The sequence below is a fragment of the Antechinus flavipes genome, chromosome 2, assembly GCF_016432865.1.
Source record: "Antechinus flavipes isolate AdamAnt ecotype Samford, QLD, Australia chromosome 2, AdamAnt_v2, whole genome shotgun sequence".
In the NCBI taxonomy this organism is placed as follows: Eukaryota; Metazoa; Chordata; class Mammalia; order Dasyuromorphia; family Dasyuridae; genus Antechinus; species Antechinus flavipes.
This window is the reverse complement of record NC_067399.1, coordinates 588,941,371-588,968,430: the sequence shown is the minus strand read 5'-3', so window position 1 is coordinate 588,968,430 and position 27,060 is coordinate 588,941,371. Positions and strand designations below refer to the sequence as shown.

At 33.0% G+C, this 27,060-nt stretch overlaps 1 protein-coding gene across 5 annotated transcripts; it reads right to left on the bottom strand.

The window, feature by feature from the left end:
* Positions 1-170: 170 nt before the first annotated feature.
* Positions 171-26,424, bottom strand: PDCD4 (programmed cell death 4). Of its 5 annotated transcripts, XM_051981394.1 has the most exons (14): positions 26,325-26,424; positions 21,868-22,045; positions 20,779-20,881; positions 15,012-15,314; positions 12,824-12,918; positions 10,814-10,927; positions 9,450-9,671; positions 7,410-7,507; positions 6,576-6,690; positions 3,598-3,705; positions 3,241-3,351; positions 2,429-2,568; positions 763-871; positions 171-303 (listed from the first exon to the last, which is right to left on the bottom strand). In XM_051981394.1, exons 3-13 carry the CDS (start codon positions 20,819-20,821, stop codon positions 811-813), a joined length of 1,410 nt encoding a protein of 469 aa, XP_051837354.1. In that variant the 5' UTR covers positions 20,822-20,881; positions 21,868-22,045; positions 26,325-26,424; the 3' UTR covers positions 171-303; positions 763-810. The 5 variants fall into 5 exon arrangements, with proteins under 5 accessions (XP_051837354.1, XP_051837350.1, XP_051837352.1 ...); XM_051981390.1 differs by having other exon boundaries at positions 171-871; positions 26,325-26,423; XM_051981392.1 differs by lacking the exon at positions 26,325-26,424 and adding an exon at positions 26,137-26,318 and having other exon boundaries at positions 171-871.
* Positions 26,425-27,060: the final 636 nt, after the last annotated feature.

Genomic DNA, 27,060 nt, shown 5'->3' with positions numbered 1-27,060 from the left:
TTTTATATAACTACTAAGTTAATTTTGGAAGGCTGATTATTTCAGACTTTGAAATTCATATAGTAGCATTAAAAATGTCATATGCACAGTTTTGAGTCTTTAAGATGGTTTTAAACGATAACTTATTGGGAGGTCTCTAAATAAAATTTATCTTAATAAAGACGCAAAAATACTGCTTCACAAATTTTATTTTGTAATACATTCTTCCAGAACCTGGTTCATTTTTCCAGTTTTGTAGAAAAATAGATGTTCCAGCCACCATTTACTGAACTGTCTAGTCTTTAAGACCAATCAATATGTTCCCTGGAAAGATGAATAAATCTTATGACTAACCCATTTTTCTTAAAATTCTTTAAAACAAAGAAATAACCTTTTTGTTCTCCCAAAGCACAGTATTTCAACAGCAGCAGCCAACATGGGGTTTCAGCAGCTTAACTTTACCCCCTATATAAAGCTTTGTATAAACCAGTGATTTTACTACAAAAACACTGTCCTTGAAAGAAAGGAGTGGCAGTCAGACATCAATGCAAAACTTGGAATGATTAGGTCATAAACATGGCACTTATAAAAGGGTAGCTTATTTGAATATACCACTTCAGAGTGGTTATTGTTCTGTTCCCTCAACTTTTATACCCACAAAAAAAAAAAAAGAAAACTCTTAAAAAAAAAAAAATCCACCTTGAATGTAAGTTTATAAAACTATATCAGAAATGCCTTGTACCCAAAACAAGTGCTTAAAAAAAACTGCTAAGCAACTCTTACAATTCAGATATATTTTTATAACATCTAAGGCTGCAAGAGTTCTTATATTCAGTAGCTCTCTGGCTTAAGACGACCTCCATCTCCTTCACTTACAAAGCGCTTTCTGCCCCTGCAAAAATAAAAAACAAAACCACACAATCACAAAATTAAATATAAATTCTCATTACAGTCTATTTCTATATATCTAAGACAGCAAAAAAACTCCATCTTTTGGTATATACTACTTTTTTTTTTAATAAGAGGACAAAGGGAATCATCTTTTCTAGCAATTAACTTTAAAATTTTTTATGCCAAATTTTTATTTAAGCTGATACTAAAGCTTGTTAAATTTTGTTTTCACGATATATAAATGGAAAGGTTATAATATAATAATTTTTATGGAATTAAATATTTGCAGCCTGAGAAAGATAGCTTTCTCATGGACCAATTAAAAACATACAAATTAACCCTAAGAACCAGGGTGGGGAATCCAGAAAGTCAAAGTTCATATGTTCAAATAAATTTTCCTTTTGCCAAATCACCTCTAGAACAGAAAAGGCCAACAGAAATACTGAAAGTAAGGTTCAAAATGAAGAATCAGCAGTATTTTAAAAGGGATGTGGCTGAGACAGTTCACTTTTTTTCCTTTGACATGTCCCAGGAATAGACTGCTAATTAGTGATCACTAAGCAGAACAGAGATTATTTGAATAAAGGCTAGCAATGGATATAAAAGCGTAAGAAAGTTAGTGTTCACTCACTAAAAGTTGATAGTACCAAAAGGTTGCTACTAACAATACAACATGTGACTAGATTTGGCAGGAATTCCAGGACTTTCCAATCCCAGATTTTTATGAAAGTGAAGAAAAAACTATGTGATACATCAACCAACATTTAGTATTAAAAGGATAACATAATGGACTCTGTAAAAATCACCCACTGAATTTCAGTCTAAACTCCTCTCTTTACCCTCCCTCCCGCCCATATCACCAATTAGGACTTCTTCCCATCCTAAAATTAGGGGGAATGTAGTCTGGATATGCAGCAGTAAGATTTCTAGTATTCTCCAGGATTTAAGTGTTTAAAATGTTCCTTTTATCTTAGAAAATACTAGAAAATTAAAAAGTTAAAAGAACTTAGATAAAAATTAAGTAAAAAACTGTTCTCAACTTATGCTCCCTCTAAAAGTTTGGTGACTGACACAAAGGCCAAGATCTTATAATAAATCCAAGACAGTTTACTTCTAATTGGAACTGATCCAACCACACTTAATTTCAAATACTTATTTGCAGCAATGAATCAAATTGCTTTCTGTCACTAGTGTAACACTGGCTATCTTTACCCAAAAGCAATAAAGAAGAAATCTGCTCACTTTAAGAACATATGAAAAAAAGCCACTCAAGATTCTTGATTCTTAAAAGCACTAAATGAAGCAAAGCACTATCAATTAGAACTGATAAAGCCCGATCAGATGCATTCTCCACAAGCTTTCATAGCACTAAAATAAAATTCCTCTTAAGACAAAGGATAATTTCAACCCTTCTATAACCTCAGAGGGCATACAGTTGTACCCTTAAGGGATTGGCATGGCATTACAATCTTACCAAGATTATAGTCTTTCTTAGCCTCCTAGAATACATATTGCAGCTAATACACATTACATAAAGGAAAGAAGCAATTCAAGATACCTTGAAGGACAAAGATCTCTGAGTGGTTTGGAAATTATTCCAGCTTGAAAACATTCTTCTACAAATCTCTCAAGCACAGAATATGAATGTGGGACATCCAGGTTAATGTCTGGTATTTCACTATAAATTCTTTCATAACCCTGAAACAAACATGATTTAATCATTACCTATAGAAATATTAGTCTAATACTAGGCAATACAATCCACCAGCAATGTCATCAAATGGTATTTAAGGGCAAATGCTCATTATTTAAACTAATATGGTCCTTGGAAAATACAGAAAATAGGTTTCTTTTCAAAAATATTTCCATCAAATTCATGCTATTTTCAATTGAGACGTATACTGAGATCAGATAAAAGTCTTAATGAAGATGGATACTTTTTAAATAATAGATAATATTATGTAAGTTAAGTAATGCTTCCCATTCACCCTACTGTTTTCCAAAAACTTGAAATTTTTACTACCTGAATAACAGAAGGCAAGAGAAATAAATTAAAACATTAATCAAATTATTTCAGTAATAAATAAAATAAAGGAAAAGTGCATACTTTAAGATTAGGAAGATTTAGTAATAATAAAATGTTTAATGTATTGCCTATAGACAACACAATTCTTAATCTTATGAGACAAATTATTTTAGATTCACCGAGTCATATATCCAACTAACCACACAAAAGATAAATTGAGCCTTCATCAACTGTATGTAATAACAGTCAACATCTCAATCATAAAAACAAAAGAGCCTTACTATTAGAATAACTAGCACTAGAACTCTTAAAGGTAATAAAAATCAAGACAACAGAATACTTACTCTCTTCATTTGGTCCACAGTAATGGTAGAAGATTTCCAAAGGGATTTTAATAAATCCAATACCATTTTAAATGTGCTTTCTCCAGTTGATTCCAGGACCATCACAACTGCCTAAAAGAAGTGTCAAAGTTTAATCAACAATTTGAATTAGAAAGAAATCTTAAGAATTTTTCACGAAAACCTTTTTCCCATCATCTACATGTGAAGTACACATTGTCCTCAGTATTAAACAAGAATTAGAAAACAATTCTTTCTAATTACTATTGTTCAAAAATATAAAAATTATAAAGAGAAAATAATTTCAGCATTGTCCAAAAAACTTAACACTTATATCTTGAAATTTCATGTTAGTCTTACTTCATACACAAGTTCATGGTGAAAATGAGGTACTTCTAGTTCTTTAAGGCAATGTTCAGCTTCAGATATATCTCCAGAAAGTAAATATTCTTTCAGCAGCATGTCAATCTGTTAGATTTAAAAATCAACAACTACGTTATAAATATGGACTTTTTCTAAAAATTCACTTTGCCTAGAGTCCTTTTTTTAATGATATTTACTCCATAATATAACTTAATCCAAATCAAATAAGAACAGGTAAGGTTGCTATATGGCTGAAATTTGAATAGGATTTTTTTTTTACAACAATAATAAAAACTTGCCAAATCTAATTAATAAATGAGGTGTGGAAAATGGAATATAACTATATACAGTGACTTAGTGATTTGAAAAAATCATCAATATTTAATTAAATATTTTACAATTTTAAAAAGATATTTATTTCATTGTATATTAGTTATCAAATAACTCTGAGTATTTGTTACAATTGCTGTTTTGGTTGTCTTCATCTTTTACGGGGGAGTGCTATGTTTAGGAAGTGTAGGTATGTGTATGTACTCAGGAAAAAATATGAACCACCACTAGAGGGCATTAAACTAGCCACAGTCTGACATAATGTAGTTGGCACTGAAATCTTTCACTAATAAAAATAAATACTAACTACAGTATACTCACAGCCATGAGGAAAATGAAGTATTTACAATGCATTAATAAATAGGTAAGATTTCCATATAGCTTTTTTCATTTAAATAATGATGATGCAATACATCTACAACTGCCAAATGACCATTTTCAACAGAATGTAGTGTAGGCAACTCAAACCAAAACAGAACTCATTATTTTTCTCCTAAAATCTACCCCTGTTCTAAACTTTCAGATTTCTATTTAGAGCACCACCATTTATCCAGTTAATGGGGTTTGTAACCTCAATACTACGCTCAATTCATTCTCCCAAATCAATTGTCCATTTTTGTTGTTTCTACTCCACAATATATCTACTATCTGTCCCCTTCTCAAAAGTTTTATGCAGCCTTTACTCTAGTTCAGTCCCTTATTTCCTTTCTCCCAGACTACTGAAAAGCCTCTTAATTAAGGGTCTTTTGGCCTAAAGTCTCCCTCTAATTCCTTCTCCAAACAGCAGCCAAACAATTTTCCTAAATCAAAAGGCTGAAAAGGAGGAGAAATAAACAATGACTCCCTATCATCTACAGTAGAAAGTACAAACTCTGGCTTTTAAAGATCTTGCAAACCTGGCCCCAATCTAACTTTGCAACATTGTTATACATTACTTCCTTTTGAGTACATTCAAAATGGCTACACTGCAATTCCTATTATAATATTTCCAGTCTCCACACCTTTGCACAAGATGGCCCCAATTCCTAGAATACATTCTCTCCCCTCACTTTCACCTCTTTAAAGTGCAAAACAGCCTTTCTTTATTGGTAATCTCAGCGGGGGTTAGCAGGAAGCAAGAGCAAGAGAGTGCAAGAGCAAGTATGTATGTATGTATGCCTGTGTCACTCTCTCTGCATCTCTCTTTATGGAATCAAATCACCTTCACCTCTTAAAAAAAAGCCCCTTGATTCATTCATTTCAGCTCAAAATTCACCTTCAAGATGATCCTCTTCCAGACTTACTCACCCAATAGTTTGCTAGTGTGCCTCCCTCCCCCTCCTACCTTGTCAGCTTTAATTGCACATGAAAGAAAGTTCCCAAAAGGAAGAGACTTTCTGTATTTATATCTACAATGCCTGCAAGGCACATAGTAGGTATTTAATAAACACATGTTCAATTGATGGGCTGGTAGTAATTAACAATTCATCAAATTGAAACTTTAGAGGGTGAGAAGAATAGAAATGGCAAAGAGACTTAAGAATTTAAGAGGCAACTCCTGAATCTTTTCCTGGATCTTTGTAAAATGTCATCTGTGAAGCCTAAAATAAAGTACTACAAACTCTATACACAACCAGATTCAAGTCCCTTAATTGTTTTTCTTTGTTAAAATGGAATACTCACTTCCCCAAGAATTGAACAGATGAAATGGGAAAATAATCCCGAAATGAATGACATAAAACAAAAGATATCAATAGAATTTTTTAAATTGGGCATGAATGCTGTTAATACCTTTACTATTTCTCAACTTCACACAGTTCTAAGAATCAAAAGCATAATTTATACAATGCATGTTCAGTGTGTTGCAGTGATATAATCATACTGAGATATTTAAGGGAGTCTTAGACACAAAAGAACTCTCTCAGCCACAGACACAGAGAAGACTCCAGATTCCAGACTCTGTACTCCATCTTTGACCAATCTCATGGTGGCTCTCCTGCCTCCTTTACTCCTCCACTAAGATCAAGGACTCGGGCTGATTCCAAGGTCCTCCAGAGAGCTAGTCCGGCCATTATATGCCATTCAAGAAGTTCTCTTACAGTGTGTTATAAAAGCACCTGACTATAAAGTTATAGATTTGTTATCTTCAATGACACAGGCCACTCTCCAAAGCTTCCCATCTAAAGGAAGTTATATAATGAACTGCCCCATATGAAAAGCATTGTGTTATTAAATGCAACTGTTTGGTACTAGAAACTTAAATGAAAGGGAGAAAAATAAACAAAATTTAATCTAATGTGAAGAGCCAATGCCATACAAGTCACAAACACTGTATTTTATGAGTGAAAAAGCAAAGCTTTAAGTATACAATAGCCTTGTTATTTCAAAACACATTTCTTTGCATGTAATCCACACTTAAATTATACAATTGTTTAGTCCATTGGCAAAGAATTCTTTTGCTATAATAAAATTACAGTCCTATTTAAATCAGTTTTCAAAAGACAAAACAAAAAGATACAAAGCTAACGATAAACATAAAAAATTCTAAGCACCAATCAAGGGCTAATCTTATGCAAAATTTAATCAAAACATACCCCCCAAAAGGACCAATTTAAAGTACAAATATTTATTACAGTAACTTCAAACAATACCGAACGTTCTATTACCTCTTTAACAAGATGATTGACTGATTGTTGTCCACCTCCAGAGCCCCATACACTATCTTTACGTTTTCCACCTTTTGTCATGCTCAGAAGTACTGTAGCCCTGTCCAGAGCAGCTCTTAAAAAAAAAAAGTGTTTAAGACAATTGATAAAATAGAACATTTTTCAAATTTAAACAGTCCTATGTCAGTGAAAGGAACATTATGAAACAGGTGAATATAGAAAATACATATGTATTCTACAACTCTTCTGATTTTCATGCTGTTTTTCAATTTTATATTGATATCACGCCTAGAAAAAAGCTATATGATAAAAATAAAAGATTACTAAAAAATAAAGTCATGTTCTAACTCAAGACAAGCAAAATATGTAATTTTAAATAATTACGTAAAAAGGAACATTTTGCATAAATTTAATTTGCTTTTACTATTGGGTAGTCTTTTCATTGTTGGAGGCTATTCCATTCTAAGATAAGCAATTTCAGATATACAGGAAATGTCTTAGTCCAAACCAGAGTTTCAGTTTTATTTAAGAGACGCTCAAACATAATATAACAAGTCCTATGTATCCCTTCTTACTTGCTATTATTAATTGGATTAAAAAAAGCATTTCTAGATCAAAAAAGTGGATATAACTCATATCTATATTAAAGTAAACATTTTAAGTAAAACTTTTTAAATTTCACCTTAGTGTTGTCAATGAATTTGGTAAAAATATAACAGCAGTCTTCTAACTAAATGTACACAATTTATTATTAATTGACATTTTACTGAAAATTCAAATAGGCTTTCCACTGTAATTTAAATTCTAAATAAGAAAACTAATGAGCTTGCTTACCGAGCTTGAACACAATCTACAGTTCCTTTGTAGCTATCAATGTAGGTATTGCATAAAATTCCATCTCCAACAGCTCTAGCAATAAACTGTCCCACCAGCTATAATGGAAAAAAAAAAAAACTAGATAAAAATTTGTCAAATAAGCATTTGCTCATCAAAAGCAATATCTAAATTATTAAATTTTTAAAGATATTTCTCAATTATACAATGAGTGATCAAACATATGCCATTCTCATCCTTAAGAAATCAAACAAATTTTGAAGTTAAGATAGCCAACAGTAATTTCTTGTTGAAATAAAGAAACAGGCATAGAGAAGAGACTTAAAAAGCAAAGTAAGCACATGTCTGTGAATAAACTTAGTTATCTTTAAAAAAATAAAAAACAACAGTAGGAGAATGATTCCAGCCTCTCTTGTCTCCTCTAGCAGTTTTCCCTTATAATCATTCACTCTGGAATGATTCTATTAGCTTTTTCATTAATCTTTACAAATAACCTCTAACCTTAAAAATAATAAATCACTTGATTCTATCATCTCTTCAAACTATGAGCCTACATTTCTCTTCCCTTTCACTATCAAATTCTCAAAAAATGCTAATCAGCCATAATCCTTCCCTTACTCAGAGAATCACAGAATTTGAGTTGAAAGGGTCCCCAAAAGCCATCTACTTAATCCAATCCACATACATTACAATTTATTTGGCAAATAACACTCAACTTCTTCTCAGATCTCCAAGAGAAAGAATAATTGCTTTTTGAGATAGCCTTTTCACTAATGAACAATTCTGACGTTAATCTCATGTAATGTGGCTTCCAAATGTATCCTTCAACTGAAACTGTTCTCTAAAGTTACCAATGATCTTTTGTTAAATACAATAGTCTTTTCTTAAGCTTCAACCTTCTTGACCTTTCTGCAATATTTTTTCACTGTAAACAACTTTCTCTTTCTACTCTTCTCCATTTTCCTGGCATTGCTTTCTTGGTTCACCTGCTACTTCTTAAGCTACATTTTTTTCACTGGAACAAAGAACCATACAGTCATTTATAAGACCTCTAGGGCTGGAAGTCAGAGACCATTTAAGTTCATCTCCAACTTTTACTGTTGAATAAACTAAGGTTCTGGAAAGCTAAATGACTTGCCCAAGGTGACATTTTTAAATGGTGGTTAATATGGCAAAAAACGGGCAGGGGAGGCAAAAAATGGACAAAAAACTGGAGAATGAAGTACTGAAACATAATGGCAGATAAATGCATGGTTTTTAAAATTTCAATCCAGACCTTTGATTTCATTAGCATATGGAATTGTGAGACAATCCTCTTTAACAAAGCTGATTGGCATCTCCCTAACAACGTGTACTGAGTTACTGGATAAGGAAAGGTTAGAAGTTTAGCAATTTATCCAGTATCACAGAGCCGAACCCAGATCATCTTAACTCCAAAGCTAGCTCTTCATCCATAATACCAAATTAATCTCTTATACAAAGAAATTTTAAAATGTTAAGAATTTAAAAATATATATGAATAAAGCAGAATCAAAAAAGTATGGATAATTACTATAAAAAGTAACAATATCAACAAAATCTAAATAAATGGAATGGAAAAACAGATACAAGCAAACTTTTTGCTGTGTTTTAGTAACTATATCTTCAATTTTTTAATTGAGAATTTAGCTTTTATCCAATTTTTTAAAATCATCTTAAATTTTTGCTGCCGAACACAGGTCATCTTTAACTCCAAGGCTAGCTCTCCATCCATAATACCAAATTTATCTCTTATACAAGAAATTAAAACTATTAAGAATTTAAAAAATTATATGAAGAAAGAAAATGATATAACAAAGTAATAAAACTTATTTCACAAGCCAGTTTTGTTACTTTAAATGCATTATGCCACTCCAGTGAATAATTTATCAAGTGAGTTTACTTTTTAGTTAGAAGAAACATTCACAACCTAAAATTTTGGTTAAACTATGTAGCATGACATGAACATTATGTATGACATGAACAATATTTATGTTACTATAACACAAGAAAGATACAAACCTGTGGTGCTCTGGGAGTATCTAATGCTAATTCAGGTAGTTCTTTAAGCAATTTATCAAATGATTTTTCTACATCATTTGTGCTAACAACTGTCCCACAAAGGTCAGAAAGAAGCTTAGATGTCATTTCTCTATGACTGGCCTTTCCCTCCAAGGCCAATGACACTGCCAACACTGGTACTCCACTTTTCATCTCACCAAGATTTAAATCCCTTAGCATTTCCTAAAACAGAAAAAGTATTATATATTCTATAAAGTCATAAAATATTCCATATTTTAAAACCAAGCTTATTACAAAGCAATTCTTAAGTACAGGACAAAATTCTGACTCAATGAACATATTTTTCCAATATCTATCCTATATCCATTGATCAAGTTTTTTTGAAATTTTAATGAAAACTCAGTAAACATCCCTATACTTGCTGAAGCATCTGAAGTACATTTACAAAAACTGCAAAATAGTGTTCTGATATCTTCTAAACTCAAGATAGTATTAGCTTCCACTCTATTCAGATATATCTCTATTCAATCAGCAGTAACCAAGTTTGTATTACTACATTTTTAAGACACTTTTATACAGTACTTGCCCTTCTTCCAAAGTTTCCTTTCAATTGAAAAATCATTAGATAATAAAGTTCAAAGAAATGCTTCAGGGATGAAGGGGAAAAACAAACTATATATTCTATTAAAAAAGAAATGTCTATCTGATAGAACAATTTATTTTTTAAGAAGGTTGGTTTAAAAGATAATTCTTCTTCATTTTATCATGCTATGCATGATGGGTATATTAAAACCACAGACTACTAAATTCTGAAAACTGTTTCACATTTGAAATATTTTTCTTTACATCATAAAAACCAAGCAATGCAAATTCAAAAAAAGTCCAACAATAGACTTAAATTACTATTTCAGGAACTTCTTTTCAAGACAAGATGATATAACATTCAGCTGCAAATAACAGTTTTGGTGAAGACAGTTATTAAAAAACTGTCTGGTCATGTAATAGCAAACTTTTATTTAATTCTAAGCTTTAATAGTTAGCCCTTACTAGTCAGACCAATCAGAGCAAGGGAAATTTAAATATATAGGAATACAAAGTCTATTCTTCAAACTGTGAGTTATTTCACAAATAGGAATGTTTCCCCCTATGAATACTACTCTCAACTTACCATGTAGTTTCATAAATAGCTGATGCTAAAAAAAAATAAATAAATACATTGCTTGGTGTCCCAGGGATAAAACAAGATAATATATGTGAATAACTCAATAAACTATAACACACTATTTAAATGTAAGAAAATGTTATTTCATAATCTGATGCTCCCTAATATTAAATAAGCTATATATGTAAATTTTTAAACATACTGCAACTTCATTAGTATCTCCATGTTCAAAATATTCTTGTATAATTGGTGTTAAAGTCTTCTCAAATGCTCTTTCATCCAAAGGCAGAACTACTGTTTCATACACACAGTTTTCCTGGAAAAAAAAAAAAAAAAAAGGTTGCACATGCCTTGAACACAAACAAAATTGAGACATAACATCAAATTTATACTACTTGACTAAAAAAATACAACAGGTCAATAATTATTCCAATTTGGGATAAAATATGCATTTTAATACACCAGCTGTTAGGGCAGGTGTTATAGTGGGGGGGGGGGGGGGGGACAGGATTGGAATCAAAGTACTTGGGTTTCAAATCCTAGCTGTCACTTTCTATCTAGGACAAGCCATTTCATTTCTATGTCTCAGCTTTTTGTTCTATAAAATCCAAGACACTGGCCTACAGGACCTCTAAAATCCTTTTCCATCTCCGAATCTAGGATCCTACAACTCTATTTTAACGGACCCCAAAAAGTAGATTTTTCAGATTTTTTTTTTCCAAAAGTCTTATCTAGAGTTAAAACTATTAGCTATTATTAGGCAATCCTCAGACATCATCACAAAGACAAAATTAAGGCAATATAGCTACTGTTTTCATTATAAATTCTTTTTAAAAAAAACAGTAAGTAGAGAAGGACAACAGTTTGCAAAATGATTAAAGACCTTAAAACTCTATATCATAAGCATCATTTTCAGATCGCCAATTGTGCTGATGATACTAAGAGGCTTTTGTGTGTTTCAAAGTGTGGTTCAAATCTGAGATTCAGAAAGAAACTAAACTAACTCAAAAAAAATTTTAGTTTCTAAGTTAAATTATACATTTAAGAAAAAACTTACTTCCCCTTTTTGGACTGGTTTAAGCTTGAACCACAATTTTTCAGAGACTACATTTACTGAGAAGACTGTAGTAAAATTAAAGGAACAACAAGCTAGAAGTTCTTGTTCCTGCATAACCTTTAAGTGCATTTTTTTTCTGTCTTAAAATTATTTGCATTTCTAGTCAATTTTAGAACAGATAGTAAAATCACAAAAACTATCTACCATTTACCATCTAGTTGTTTTAACTTCCTTTTTTAAAAAAAAGTTTAAAAGGATCAGTTGCTTTCCAGGAATATGCCATCCAGTTCAAGATAATATGAAGACTATTAGGCTGGAGTCAGGGGGCAGTTTTAGTCTTACCCCCCCAATCCCAGTTTTACTGACTGATTAGTGGTGTGGTTTTAGACAAATCTCTTAGCCTCTTCTGGAATTCAGTTTCTCATCTACACAGTAAACTGGAAAAAGACTTAATGAGCTATCAGATACATTTAAATTCTATAATTCTACAAATGTTACAAAGGCAGTCAATTTGAATCATGTTACAAAAATTATACTCCATGAATTCAGGGATCTATTAAACTGTAAGCTAGATAGAAGCTGTCTGCCTTGCTTTCTTTCTGAGTCATGCTTAAATAAATGCTAATCAAAATGTTTTAAAAAGAAAAACTAGATTAATTGTGTAACTTTTACTAAGTCACAGCATCTCTGGACCGCATTTGAAAGTGAGAAACTTGAATGCAACAATTAGAAAGGTTCCTTCACTATTTAATATTCTTTGAATCTAAGAATACTAAAGTCATCCCTGCCCAGAGTTTTTTAGATAAATGGAATTAGCATATGAGCATATCTTTTTTGCTATATGTAAAGATAGTCTTCAAAATTAATTTAGTCTCCTCAGTATCAATATCATTACCAAAGACTTTGACCAAAAGAAGCCAAATTATTCAATGTAACAGCAACTATCTAAAAATTTAGCCCTATTTGTTTATTTAAGTAAAGAGACATTTAAACCAAACAAAATGATTTTAAACAAACATAACTATAACACACATTAATTTGAATAAACATTTTTAATTATTGCATATAAATGATTAACATTGAAAGCTATTACATATTTGACATTTCTGTGTGAAATTTTTTGTTAAAATTACAATTTTTAAAAATGTCAATTACCTGGTCATCATCATAGTTGGGATCTTTTACATCTACTTCTTCCACATCATACACCTGACCAGGAGTACCCCATACACCTTTGCCTCCTGCACCACCTGATATAATGAGTTAAAAGTTGAGAAAGAAAAGAATACCGCTTTCATCACATATGAATGACTCACATACCATCTTAATACTACTCACATATACTGTAAGAAAGACAAATAACCAGTCTAAGTATCAGTTCAAATATATTTGGCAAAATCATAATATTTGTGAAGTGCACTCACACACACACACACACACACACACACACACACACACACCCCTATACATATCAGGATCAAACTTTGACAAAAAGTCTTATGAACCAAAGATTAGGTTCAAGCCTTCAACATTGAAAAAAATAAAATGAAATGAAATTTTCTAACTCAATTTGATTCCAATTCAAATCTAATCCATCTTCAAATGGATTATTTGGATCTTATCTTCAAATAAGGTAGAATGAAAATAATTCCTATGACTTCTTTGTGCAGTGTCTCTTTCCCCACTGGCTCTCAGATTTATTCTCTGTATCTTTTTATACAAATTAAGTCAGCACTAAATTATGGCATTGTAAATTAAAAGTGATAAACTATTAAATATGAGACTTATTTACATATGAATAATTTCAATGGTCACTATTTTCAAAGTATGATTTATTATTAATTTCATTCAACTCAACAAACATACCCATTACTTGCAATACACTGTGCATAGAATTAAAGATGATATTGGGGGAGAAATAAAATTTAGATCACATATGGCCCTCATAAAGTTTAGGTCTCTAAAGAAAAATGGATGAATTTTTGTACTTTATCAATACAGTGACATCAAAAAAAAAGTTTTTATCTGAGTTAAAACATATTCTAAGTTGTCTGTTTCCATTTCAAAATTACTTTTATGTACAAATCCATCAGTATAATAAAGTCTTAAAAGTTGCTTTTCTATGTAAGTTTATTAGAATGCTTTTGCCCCTAGGTTCAAAGTATTCATTACAAGAAATAGTCCTCAATTACTTCTAGAAAACAATTATTTACTATGATAATGCAAAAAAGTAATCTGGAAAGTAATTATTTAAAAGTAATCTAAAATGTAATTATTTATTATAATGATGCAAAAAGTAGACTATGATGTTACTGATAATTTAATATTTGTGTTGTCTACTTTCAATCCCAGTAAATGATTTATACCAAGAAAAGTCCCTCCCCCTAGTTCAAAATGGTATTGGATTAAGTTCTACTGTGATACAATCATTCCAACATGAATTGCAATTCATTTTAAAAAGTCAAGAAAAAGATCAAAGTTGCAGTCCACAGCATTTGCAAACAGGCGAAAACTTAATTTGCATTGAATTTACTCTAATATATGTGTCAGATTAATAGGAATAAATAAGTATTACTTTGATATATTATGTTATAGGCTCATATGAACAAGGCCAGAATGTTAGTAATCTGGCCTTGAAAATAGGAATACACCAAGTCAATTTGTAATCAGTTTTTTGACAAAGGCACACATAAAAGCTAAATCATGATGGGCAAAACAATAGCCATGTTACATAAAGAGCCTATGTCCCTTTCACACATAAGGCCCAAGATATCTATAGCTGAGAGTCATGCACACCAGCAATATAAATCTTAGAAGAATATCTATAGTATCTAATATATCTAATATATTAGATAACAAGTATCTAATATATAATAAATATATAAACTAGATAGCATCTAGTTTAAAGCCAGATATAAATTCAACTTAACTTTGTACATTTCATAAATATATATGACCTATATTGGATTTAACATATTTCTACCATGTTTAACATATATTGGACTACTTATCATCTAGAGGAGGGGGTGGGAGACAAAGGGGAAAATTGAAACACAAGGCTTTGCAAGGGTTAATGTTGTAGTATTATCCATGCATGTTTTGAAAATAAAAAGCTTTAATTATATATATATATATATATATATTCCCAAGATGCCTAAATAAACTTAAAACAATTTAAAACAACAGGCAGCATTCTGCTTATTGTATATTTATATAATAAAATACAAAAAACACTTCCTCCTTTCTATTTCATGCATCTCTCTTACTCCCAAGGAGTAAGAAATACTAGGAAAAAACAATGTTTTCCTCTCATTTTCCTTTGACCTTAAGCTATCACACCAACCTTTCTTTGGTAGTCCCCTTCCTTTCCCAGATCGGGACCGCCTGTCCAGTAGCTTCCCCTTTGGACTGGTTGGTACAGTAACTCCACTTCTTAGGGCCTCTCCTCCATTATCACTAACAGAATCTCCTCTCCCCGAATCCCGGGAAGAATTCTTTCTCAATCGCCTCTTTGCTTTTGCATTAATTCTAGCTTCATTAATGGAGGACGCAGGAATCCAATTTCCATTTATTTCATTTTTTATTTCTTCGGTCCCAGCATTTTCTTCATCACCAGAAAACAGAGAGTCACTTAAATTATCAGATTCTCAAAGAGAAAATAAGAAAAAGAAAAATTCTTAGTGTATACTTTAAGCATCCATTACCAAAATAGTGACAGCTTTAAGACTACAAATAACTGACAAAAATGGATCTTTTTCTGAGTTGCATGCAACATATATTAAATCTCTTAATTCCATCAAATAAATTTTACTAAAAGAAACTTACTTATTCATAGTCTTGTTCATGTCAATTTTAAGCATAGTTTCTAGAAGAATTGGTTACAGACTAAAACCAATTATAAAAATCATTTAAATTTGAGAGACTGAAGTTAAGCATATAAGTAGAGATCCTGTGAAAAAAACCAGTGAGGAATACAAACTATATATGATGCATTCTGGCTACAGAAAAATGAATCAATGAAAAAACATACACATTCAAATGTCTGAAAATAAAAACAAATTAAATTGTTTTTGAGGCCTGTAAATGAGGCCTCCATGGACACAAATACTTCTGACAGTATCTGTAAAATTGGACAACTTTAATAAATCATTCAGAGCCACTGAAAATTCAATGAAATGTCAACCAATCTGAAAGATGATTTACAGTAATAAGCCAGGTACTCTGATAGAGCTAAACAAAATAATCTAGCTACTAAATGAAATTTCAATGGCTCTTTAACACTAGAAAGACCAGAATTTAGGAATACCTCCAGACTAAACCACGTCAACAGATGGTGCATTTTAAAAATCCATTAGGCAAAGCAAACAGATAGTAGGATAAATATTTTTATTTCAAATATCACATTATTATTTTGTCATAGTGACATAAAATTATATTACACTAAACTATACACATGCGCAGTGTGTATCTACATATGTACATGTTCTTTTATATATACATATATATGTATTTATAAAATTTTTTATCAATTGATGCTCCTAGTACTTTTGGTAGTGATAATTACCTAAAGTCTAACAAACTTAGCTTGGTAGTCTATATATTTTTGAGATGCTCTAGAATGTATTCACAACCTAACTCACTAATCTTATCTTCAACAATTACATATAAAAATTCCACTTGTCAAAATAATTTACTTATTACTCTTCAAATATACCAGTGTACTCCCATCTCAATCCTACTCAGGAGACCCTTGCTAGAATATCAGATTCACTACATTCTACTCATCCAAGTCCTATCCTTCCCTAATCAACATCCAATTCAAGTCTCAAATCTTTCATGAAACTTTTCTTGATCACTCTGACATAAAATGAGTTCCTTTTCTGAACCAGAATAAGACCAACAGCAGCATTTCAATTCATCGAGAGAGTATGTACCCACTAATCTGGCACTACTTATATGCCAACTGATATTGCTATTTATCTTTTACATCTATATCCAATCCCCTTCTGCCACTTTGTAGCCCCAGAATACAGCCCTATAAAAATAGCTCACATTAATATATGAGCTTTAAAAGTAGCTCACATCATCTAGCTTTTTTTTTTTTTACATTAATCCCCAAAGGTGGCAGCTAATTATTATCCCTCCTTTGCAGAATAAGAAGTTGAGGTCCAGGGAGAATGACTTAAATTCACAGTGACAGAGCTAGCAAGTATTGGAGCAATGGTATCAAACTCTAATAGGGACCTCTCCAGTTGCAAACTAACCTAGAAAACCACAAACTAACATTATCTATATTTTGTATTTTTACTTATTTTATTAAATATTTCCCAATTACATTCTAATCTGGTTCAGTGCAAACTCTGTAAAGCTTTCTCTTGTACCCAAGTCTTATGATTTTAAATCCAGTATTCTTTCAATTAGTCCATTAACTGAACAAAGATCCCTCTCAATAGATGTTCGTTAACTATAATGAATACACATTTAAGTTTTGATAATACAGCTTTCCTGAGCTAAACTAGTTGACCATGATAGTTAGCTCAAATCATAACTAATGACTTTGATATTTTAAACAGGGCTAGATAGCTATATATTAATTTTCCCAATAGGTTTGGACCATAGATCATATTTGGATAATGAAACATTTTAAAACCTTTTTTTAAAAGGTCATACTATCTAGGATTGCAACATTTTTATAATGTGTAACCAAAAAAAAAAAAAAAAAAAAAAAGGAAAGGTCTAAAATAGCAGAATTATAAAGCTGAGTTAAATGAGGCACATGCTAAAAGGTAAGCCAAACATCTGCAACTTTCTACTCTGTCTTTATATAAATATTTACCCTAATTTCTGTATTTGTCAAATTGATGAATCAAGAAGTACTTGTTGTGTACTCATCACTGTTATTATCTTAAATATAGTTTATAACTTTATAGTATGTTAAAGAAAGAAAAGTAGATACAGAAATATTCAAAGAAATAAAAGAATCAAGAAAATGATATCATGGAAATAAAGAGAAGAAAATATTCTAAGAGTGGATGGCTCCAGACAGACAATAATACCCATAAAATATAAAGTGTCCATTCTTCAATTAAGCAAAGCTACTCAAAATTAATCCTGGGGATGATGTTTGAACTATTCTCAGGATTACAAAGAAAAATGTCAATTTTCATATTTTGTATCTGTTTTTTTCATTTATATGTTCTTGTCCTTCAACTTTTTTTATCTCCATTTATATCCCTATATCATAATGCTTCCACATATGTAATTTTAGTGTCAACTTTATAATTGCATATATTTGTGTATTGCATATATTTTTATCCTGTATCAGTTACTTTTTTTAAAGTTTAACTTCATTTGCATACATTATAATTTTATGAAATCAACAACTCATTAATCTATTATTAAACCATAAGTTAAGCCACAACAGCTAAAGAATGATGGGATTTCAAAATAGCTTTCCTTCAACATTCAAACTGATATTCTCTCAGGAATATCTAAATGAAAAGGCTAAAAACAGGGGCCCATTATCAATACTATTATCAGACCAAAAGTCTCTCAGTTAATCTTATTTACAAACTCTGACCAATCTCAGAATAACTAAGATGACAGGAAAAGATATAATAAATGTTGGAAGGGATGTGGGAAAACCGGGACACATACATTATCAGGTGAGTTGTGAACTGAGCCAACCAATCTGGAGAGCAAATTGAAACTATGCCCAAAGGGCTATCAAACTTTGATCCAGCAGTGTCTCTACTGGGCCTGTATCCCAAAGAGATCATTTTTTAAAAAGGGAAAAGGACCCACATGTACAAAAATATTAGTACCATCCCTTTTTGTAATGGCAAGGAATTGGAAACTGAGTGGAGGCTCATCAGTTAAAGAATGGTTAAATGAGTTATGATATATGGTGTGTTATAGATTTTTACTGGTCTATAAGAATCAGCAGGGTGACTTCAGAAAGACCTGGAGAGACTTACATGAACTGATGCTAAGTGAAGGGAGTAGAACCAAAAGAACATTGTACATAGCAACAAAAGAGAATGTGATGATCAACTATGATGGACATGGTTCCTTTAAGGATTGAGGTGATTCAGGCCAATTACAATGATAGAGAGAACCATCTGCATCCAGAAAGAAGACTATAGGACCAAATGTGGATCACATAGTATTTTCACTTTTATTGTTTGCTTGCTTTTTTTCCTCTTTTTCTTTTTTGATCTGATTTTTCTTATGTAGCATGATAAATGTGGAAATATATTTAGAAGAATTACACATGTTTAACTTTTTGAATTACTGGCTCTCTGAGGGGGAGAAGTAGGGAGCAAGGGAGAAAAATTTAGAACTAAGGTTTTGCAAGGGTGAATGTTGAAAACTATCTTTGCACGTATTTTGAAAAATAAAAACCAATTATAAATGTTGGCCAAGTTATGATAGCACAACTTCACAATTCTGCTATAGGACCAGTCATATTGGGTCACAATTTAGCATAAGGTTCTTAGTTGGACCTTGTATATGACGATTTCGTTAAAAGCCACAAACTATGTGAAAACTAGGTTCCTCCAAAATCAACATGTGTATATAAAAATGTATATATAATTTAAATCCTTAAAATCTGATATTTTCTTCCAAGTGGACATTGTTTTCTATTTTATCTAGTCAATATATTAAAAGATAAATAATATTTAAAAATAGCATTCCTCTTTAACATTCGTTAATTATTATAGGAGTTTTTTCAACTAAAATATTTTCCTAACTCATTTTCATTAAAATGGCAAGATTTATATGAACAGACGCAAAATAAAATGAGAAGAGCTGAGGGATCATTTTGCAAAGTAATAGCAATGTTGTAATGATAATCAACTATGAAAGATTTGGCTACTCTGACCCCAAAGGACTCATGATAAGAAAATGCTATCTACTCCAACGTGGTGATGTGGTAGTTGTAAACTTGAATTGAAGCTGAAGTATAATTTTCTCACTTTTAGTTTTTTTGTTTTTTAAAAAATATGACTAATATGGAAATATGTTTTGCATGATTTCACATGTATAATTGATATATTATTTGCCTTCTTAGTAGCTGAGGAAGAAAGGGGAAAGAGGGAAACATTTTGGAACTCAAAATTTAAAAAGAAAAAATGTTTGAATATTTTTAAATGAAAAATTTTTTTTAAAAAAAAGTATAGTTGTATAGTAGCTGGGACCTTCATTTATCCACATCAAAGCTGAATATGCTGCTTAAAAAAAAAAAAAGCTGCACATGATTAGTAGATGTAGACGTTCAGTAACATGATCAAAGAAAAAGTATGGGATTAAATATAAAATAATTTAATCATACTTTTTTTCTAAGTTCTAGAAAATAGATTTCAAACTCTCTATAGAAACTTCAATATTAATGAAAATAAGTTTTTCAGAAAAACAATAAACTAAAAATTTATTTGGTATTATATACAAGCAAAATCGTTGAAACTTTACAAAATCTGTCCAGTGAAAACTACAAAAACATTTTAAATCAACAAAAAAGAGCATCTTTGATTACTCTGACAGACAAATAAGCTAATAAGTAAACATCTTTATTCATTCTTGTAATGTTCAAAATGAAGTAATTTCTGAAAGCTCCTAAAACATCATGAATAGTTTTGAGAGATTTTAAAAAAAGAATAAATGAAAAGCCAAGCATATTTTTCTAAATTAAACAGAACCTATGACTATATATGATTTTTTTTAATCCTGCCTTCCTTTATGTTCAATATATTAAGAGTTTATCATTAAGAGATAAGATTATATGAAGTTGATAAAATAGAAGGCTAGGGAACCATATGATTTTTTTTCTTACTATGAATTTCCTAGAAATTCACAAAATAACTCAGTCTAAAATACTAAAAGGAGTAGGGAAGAACAAATATCAGAAATGGTATTTTCTTAAATTAAATAATTGATAGCCCCAATAAATAAGAGACAGACATATATCCTATTTTCATGTGGAATACTCAGGTTTTTTGTTCTTTGTTTTTTGAAAATTCAGATCATGTTACTATCATTCTTTCACACAATATATTTGGGCCAATATATTCTCACAAAATACAGGTGAAAAACCAAATGTTATTTCTTACCTGTGGGATGAACATTTAGTACTTGCTCATTTTCTACTTCCATCGTTGCTTAATTACACTTGCACTGATTAGACAAATAGATGGTCGTATTTTTTTTTAGTATCTATTAAAAAGAAAATTAAGTTTTGATATAATCTACTAGTAATATTTGAAATTAGCTCAGTTTGCTAAATATTTGAAAACAGAATCACAATATTTAAACCTTGCTAAGGGTTCACTTTGTTTTCAAAGACTGAAATCAAATATTTGGTAGGATAGTATCATCCTGGCAAATCCAGTTAACTAACATTAAAAGCGCCCAGATTTCAGCATGAGTTGGACAATCCATTTTATTTGGAATAAAATGACAGCAATTGCACACATCCCCTCCTCCCTCCCCAATACCACCAAATCTCAAAATTTTACAATTGAATAAAAAGATGAATGTTCTAAATTTTCCTCAGTAGTAGATTATGGGAGTTTCTCTAAAATATAAATTAACATTCTGGCATAAAATATCATAATTTTAGTATAATACTTTGACATTATCAATTAAAGTTACATTGAATCTAATTTTTCTTATCTCTCAAATAACTGTTCTAATCTACCATTACCAACAAAGTTGAAAAGCAGGTGTATTTTATACATTTTAGCAAGGATGTAAAAGCCTGATGATACTTATATCAATGTTTCAAAGGATTTTGGAGAAGTATCTAAAGAGTTTTAAAACTCTCAATACTTGGAAGCTTCATTTAAATCAATTACCATTTTTTCTTCATCAATTATATAAACTAATCTTGTAGTGAGAAAAAACAGGAAAAAAATATCAAAATGCCAAAAATCACATTTACATCAAAATCAAGATATAATAACTGGAGTGTATAACCAAGTGAGGTTACATAATCTTCTTTGGAGATTTTTACATATGGATTTCAATTTCTCATATAAAATCTAGCTTATAGACTAGACTGACTCCTCTAGCCCCCTATGACTTTACATACAATATGCTTTAATTATTTAAGCATATTTTAATATCAGTTTTGCATAAAAATAAAAAACAATAACTCCAATGAATATTATTTTTTCTTCTAATACCATTCAAATAGTTACCTCATCCAATCATTCAGAATTCCCCAGTGTTCTGAAGCACTAGTATTTTATTAAGAGTGTTCGCTATGTAGTTCTCACAATGGTGGGGAATCCAGATTGGCTGTTTAGTTTGTGAGGTTACTTTCTTTGTTCCTGGTAGAATGTTCCATTACAATCATTCCACTAGCAGTGTGCTCTCCTTTTAAAAAACAAAATGCACACATTAATGAAGCTTCCTGATATATAAGTTATGGACATATACTTATATTGGTTACAATATAACCTATTGTTACCTCAGTATAAAGAATGTTGTATCATTTCTTAAAGAAATAAGAAACCAAATATGCCTTAAAACTACTGAATGTTTTAATTCCAAAATAGCAGACATATTCCCCTTAAACCTAAAGAAAATATTAACTAGCCTAAGTAAAGTAGCTTCTTCTTATAAATAAGTTATAATTGTCAATTAATGAAGAAGCAGCTCTATGGCTTCAAAAGATTAATAAAATGAATGTTACTCTTTAATTTCACAAAGATTAAAGGATTCCATCATATATGGCCACTTTTTAACAACATGACTGCCAACACCACCACATTAAAAAAAAAGAAAATATAATTTTTACAAAGGTATTTTGTGCATGTAAATATCCTGCAAAGATATAAAAGTAAACAAATGTCATATCTTGTTGTCTCATGTAAATGACTATCATATTATGTGCCTCTGTGTCAAATAAACTAGACATATATTTGGAAACCCTTTGTCCCATTGGCTTTATGTACAATAATTCATTTGAATATTGTCTGCAGATTCTTGATCCGGATACACACACATAAAGAGCACTACACTCAAATCTCAGAGGCCCTGAAATGATCAGCTTCCCTACTCAGTAGCTGGATAAATAATCTCTTCTTGAAGTCTGTTTCCCTATCTTTAAAAGATTCAGGATATTTTGCATTAAGTAAGGTTCAAATAAGATAATGTGTACAACTCTATTATGAATATTATCAGTATCCAAATGTGACTATTATAAAATTAAATGACTTTGCACATCTCCAACTCCAAATTTTATTTCCCAAAATAAAAATCTGTTTTTGAGATTAACTGACAAAATAATTAAGATACACATCTTATCTATAGACTGTTGTAAATATATGAAAATTTGAAAAGCATAATGAATTTTGGTCACCAAAAATAGCATATTCACTATTTTAAATCACCAAAATATTATGGAGACAGAATTAAATTGTTTGTCATTATGAGTATTAATTAGCATATTATCTATCATAATTGGTCAAGTTTAGTTTAATTAACATATAAAGAATTCCTGCTTCTTTGAGGAATGATTACAATAAAAGATTCAATCACAATTGACACTATCACTTACTACTCTCTGAAAAAAAAGTAGTCTAGGGTCTTTATGCCTAATCTCTATGATTAGTGTTGTGTATGTTTTATATTTTCTTTAAATATACATTTAAAAGATAAGTTGTTTCTCTTTCTAAAAATTTAAAAATAATTTGGCCTAAGATTCTGAGCCCCACATCCTCAATACCAAACCACAAAACTGAGTTTTTCTTTTTAAAGGTATGCTTACCTGTCACCTAAAAACTACCCTACTGTTTGTAGGAAAATGTTTCTACAATGTTCTACATAGAAATATAAATCAATTTCACTGCTAAGATATTTCTGAATTTAAAAAACAAGAGAATATTCGATTCTTACTTTTTGCTAAGAAACATAAAAATATCAATACTTAGAATATATATCAAAAAATTCTTTAAGTGCTATCAAAACTTTTAACAAATATTTATTCCCTCTCTTCCTTTGCCTCCCCCCATACACAAAATCCAATTTTATTTGGTTAGTTATTTGGTTATGCACAAACAGTCTCTATGGGAAATACCAAATGGTATTTTTAGCACTAATTTCTACCTCTTTGTGTTATGGATATTTGGGGGGAAAACTGACTAAAATCATTCCAAAGATGCAAAGTTTTATTTGGAAACTGAATAAACCCATCTTAGCACAAGGTTAAAGGTCCAAATGCAAATAACTTAGGAGTCAATATCTGCAATGTTCAGATTTTTAAGGTAAAACTTAAAAAACACCGTCACTTCCAATCCTTTCCTCCCGCTCTGCATTCCCTCAAAAAAAAAAAAAAAAAAAACTTTTGCTGAAACTTTGAGAAACAAAAAATATTTCAGTCCAAAGCAGGGAACCATTTTAAAAGTTAGCTCCATTTTAAAACATCTGCTCAAGAACTTATCTACCAACCTCCCACACAGCCACCAAAAATTAATGAGATTGTATTTGCAGATTGCTTTGAGTTTTAATTTATTAACAGAACTAGTATTTCACAGAAATATTTATTGTGATAGAGATCGTTCCCAATTGCCTTTATTTGCATTGGTAGATGAGATTCATTTTATTTTGCTTTTTAAAAAAGACATCAAAAACTTTAGGAAGGAGAGGTCAAGTATTTACCTCCTTTGAACAGATTTGATATTCCTGGTTCTTATCTCAGATAAATCTCTTTCCCCAGCAAAACCAAGGCCTATCTCTTTCAGACTTTAGACATCAGGCATGCCTTTCTGAGGACTAATAAGAAAATTCTCTTCCCTAAACTACTTAAAAGATTTCCCACAAATCCCTAATTTATGACAAAATCATAGGACCCAACAGCAGGATAGTGCTCTAAAGAGAAAAAGCCCTAAAGGTTTCAGTATGTCTCCTCCTCCATGCTAGTGTCTGAAGAATACCTCTTTCTACTCTTGCTGTAAATAGGATATCTGCAAATACAAGGCCCTCTATAGATGGTTTTCTTTTAAGATTCTATGAAGGGGAGGAGGTAAAGGGGGAGAACAAGGTCTTCCACTAAGAATCACAATCTTAGAACACCCTCTCCCTAAAAATTGATATATGGGGGAGGGGAGGGGTAGAAAAGAAGTACAGGCATCCACTCAAATACAGAACTACTTCAGCAAAGAAAATTGATCCTTTTGGGCTACCTCTTCATAAGGAAAGAGGGGCTGTAGGGAAAAGAAATTCTTTTCCCTCTAATTGTGTATGTGTGTGACAGGGACAGTGAAGAGTAAGTAGGGAAAGGAGTCTCTCCTACAAGAGGGCCTGGAAGGAAGCCATGAGGGTGCTCCCCTCTAAGACAGACTGAAAATAGAAAAAGGGGAGGGGTGCTTTTCCCTCTAATGAAAGCTGAGACAGAAGCTTTCCTTTTCAAACAGGGGTTAATAACAGAGGAAAAAGGTCTCCCCTCGGACAGGAGCTGGGAGGGAGAAACTCTTCTCTCCAATAGGGGTTAGAAAAGCGGGAAGAGAGACGCACCCCCCCTCCCTTCCCCGAGGAGCTGGAGGAAAAGATAAGGATCTCCCTTCAATTAGGGTCTGAAAAGAAGATCTTCACTCTAAAGATGGCTGTAAAGGAGTACGGCTGGAGTTGGGGGAGGGGGGTCTCCCCTTTAACAGAGTCTGGAAGAGAGAGGAAGTTTCCCTTCTAACGGGGGCTGGAACGGAGGAGTCTTCTGTCTAACGGGAGCCAGGGGAGAGGAAGGGAGGGGTCTCCCTTCTAACGGGGGCTGCGGGGCAAGACGGGGACCTCCCCTCTAATAGAGGGATGCCTGGAAGCGAGATAGGCTTTCCCTCCTCGTGGGAACTGGAAGAAGGAAAAAGGCTTCCCCTTTTAATACAAGGGCTGGAGGAGTGGGGAGGAGGTTCTCTCCCTCAAACGGGAACTGGAAAGGAGAAGGGGGGCCGGGGTCTGCCCTCTAATGGGGATTGAAAAGGGAGGAGGTCCTCCCTCTGATAGAGCCTGGGAGAAGGGAAGATTCCCCTCTAACGGGGAGGGGGCCTGAAAAAAGGAGGTCTCCTCTCTAAGGGGGCTAGAGAGGAGAAGGAGGTGAAGGAGAAAAAGGGTCTCTTCAACGGGTGCTGGGAGGAAGAAGGGGATGTCTCCCCTCAAATGAAGGCTGAAAAAAGAAGGGTCTCGCTAACGGAGGCTGGAGGACATAAAAGGGGAGAGGAGGGTAAAAGGGAGAATAGGGGTACCTCCTCCAATAGGGGCTGGGAGAAGAGGGAGAAATCTCCCCTCTAACGGAGGCTGGAAGAAATAAGGGGTCCCCCCTCCAACGGAGGATAGAGTAAAGAAAGGGATCTCCCAACTAACGGGGGTAGGAGAGAAGAAAGAAGGGGGGCTTTCCCTCTCGGGGGGCGGGGCCCTCTCCCCAGAGCGCTTCGTGGCATGGGGGAGGGAGAGTGGAGGGAGGCGGGGAAACCAACCTCCCTGCAGTCGCCGGCGCAGTCGCAGTCGCAGTCGCAGGGGGCCGAGGGGCCTTCCTCGGGGTCTCGGAGGAGGGGGGGGTGGGGTAAGGTTCTGCAGGTCCGCAGCTCGGGCCTCCCTGTCCTTAACGTGCGGCCGCCTCAGCCAGGGAGCAAAAGAGCCTGCCGGCCGCCCAACCGATACTAACCCCTCCTCGGGCCACCGCTGCCGTTCGCACCGCTCCCGCGCCTCGCTCTGCCGCCGCCGCCGCCTCCGCCGCCGCCGCCGCCGAGGCTGCTGCTACAGCTGCCGCCTCCTCAGCGCCTCTCTGGCCTCTCTCGCTCTGTTTGTTTTTGTTTTGTTCTACCCAGTAACACGGGGGCGAGAGAGCCTTGCTGATTGGTCGTAGCGCGGGGATAGGTTGTCCAATAAGAGCGGCGGAGCGAGGAGCGAAGGAGAAGGAGGGAAGGTGGGAGGGAGGAAAAAAGGGTAAGAGCTGAACTCAAGAGAACGTGCTTAGGCGCATGCGTGTCTCATATCTCTGGAAAGGAGGAAAGGAAAAGGAGAGGGAGAGGGAGGGAAAAGAGTGGGGTTGAGGAAATGAAAACTAGCTTCAGGAAGACCTGGGTGGAGGAGGAAAAGGTGCAGGGGATAACGCACCATGGGCTTCCAGAGTTTTGACTTCTGAATATATTTGCTTGGCTGTTTCCTTTAATGCTTCTCCACCACTTGCTGTTTTTTGCAATATCTCCAGCTTCCCCCTCCCCCTTTTCCTTTTCTTCCTGTTCTCAGGTTAGCGCCCAGTAACTGCCAGCTTCTTTCTACACAGCAAAATATCATCTGCCTTCTTTCTCCCTTCAGGACCTTTACCCCTCATTCCATCCCTCTTCTCTCCCCGAATCATTCCCCGCACCAGTCCTCCGAAGCACCCGGGAATAACTCAA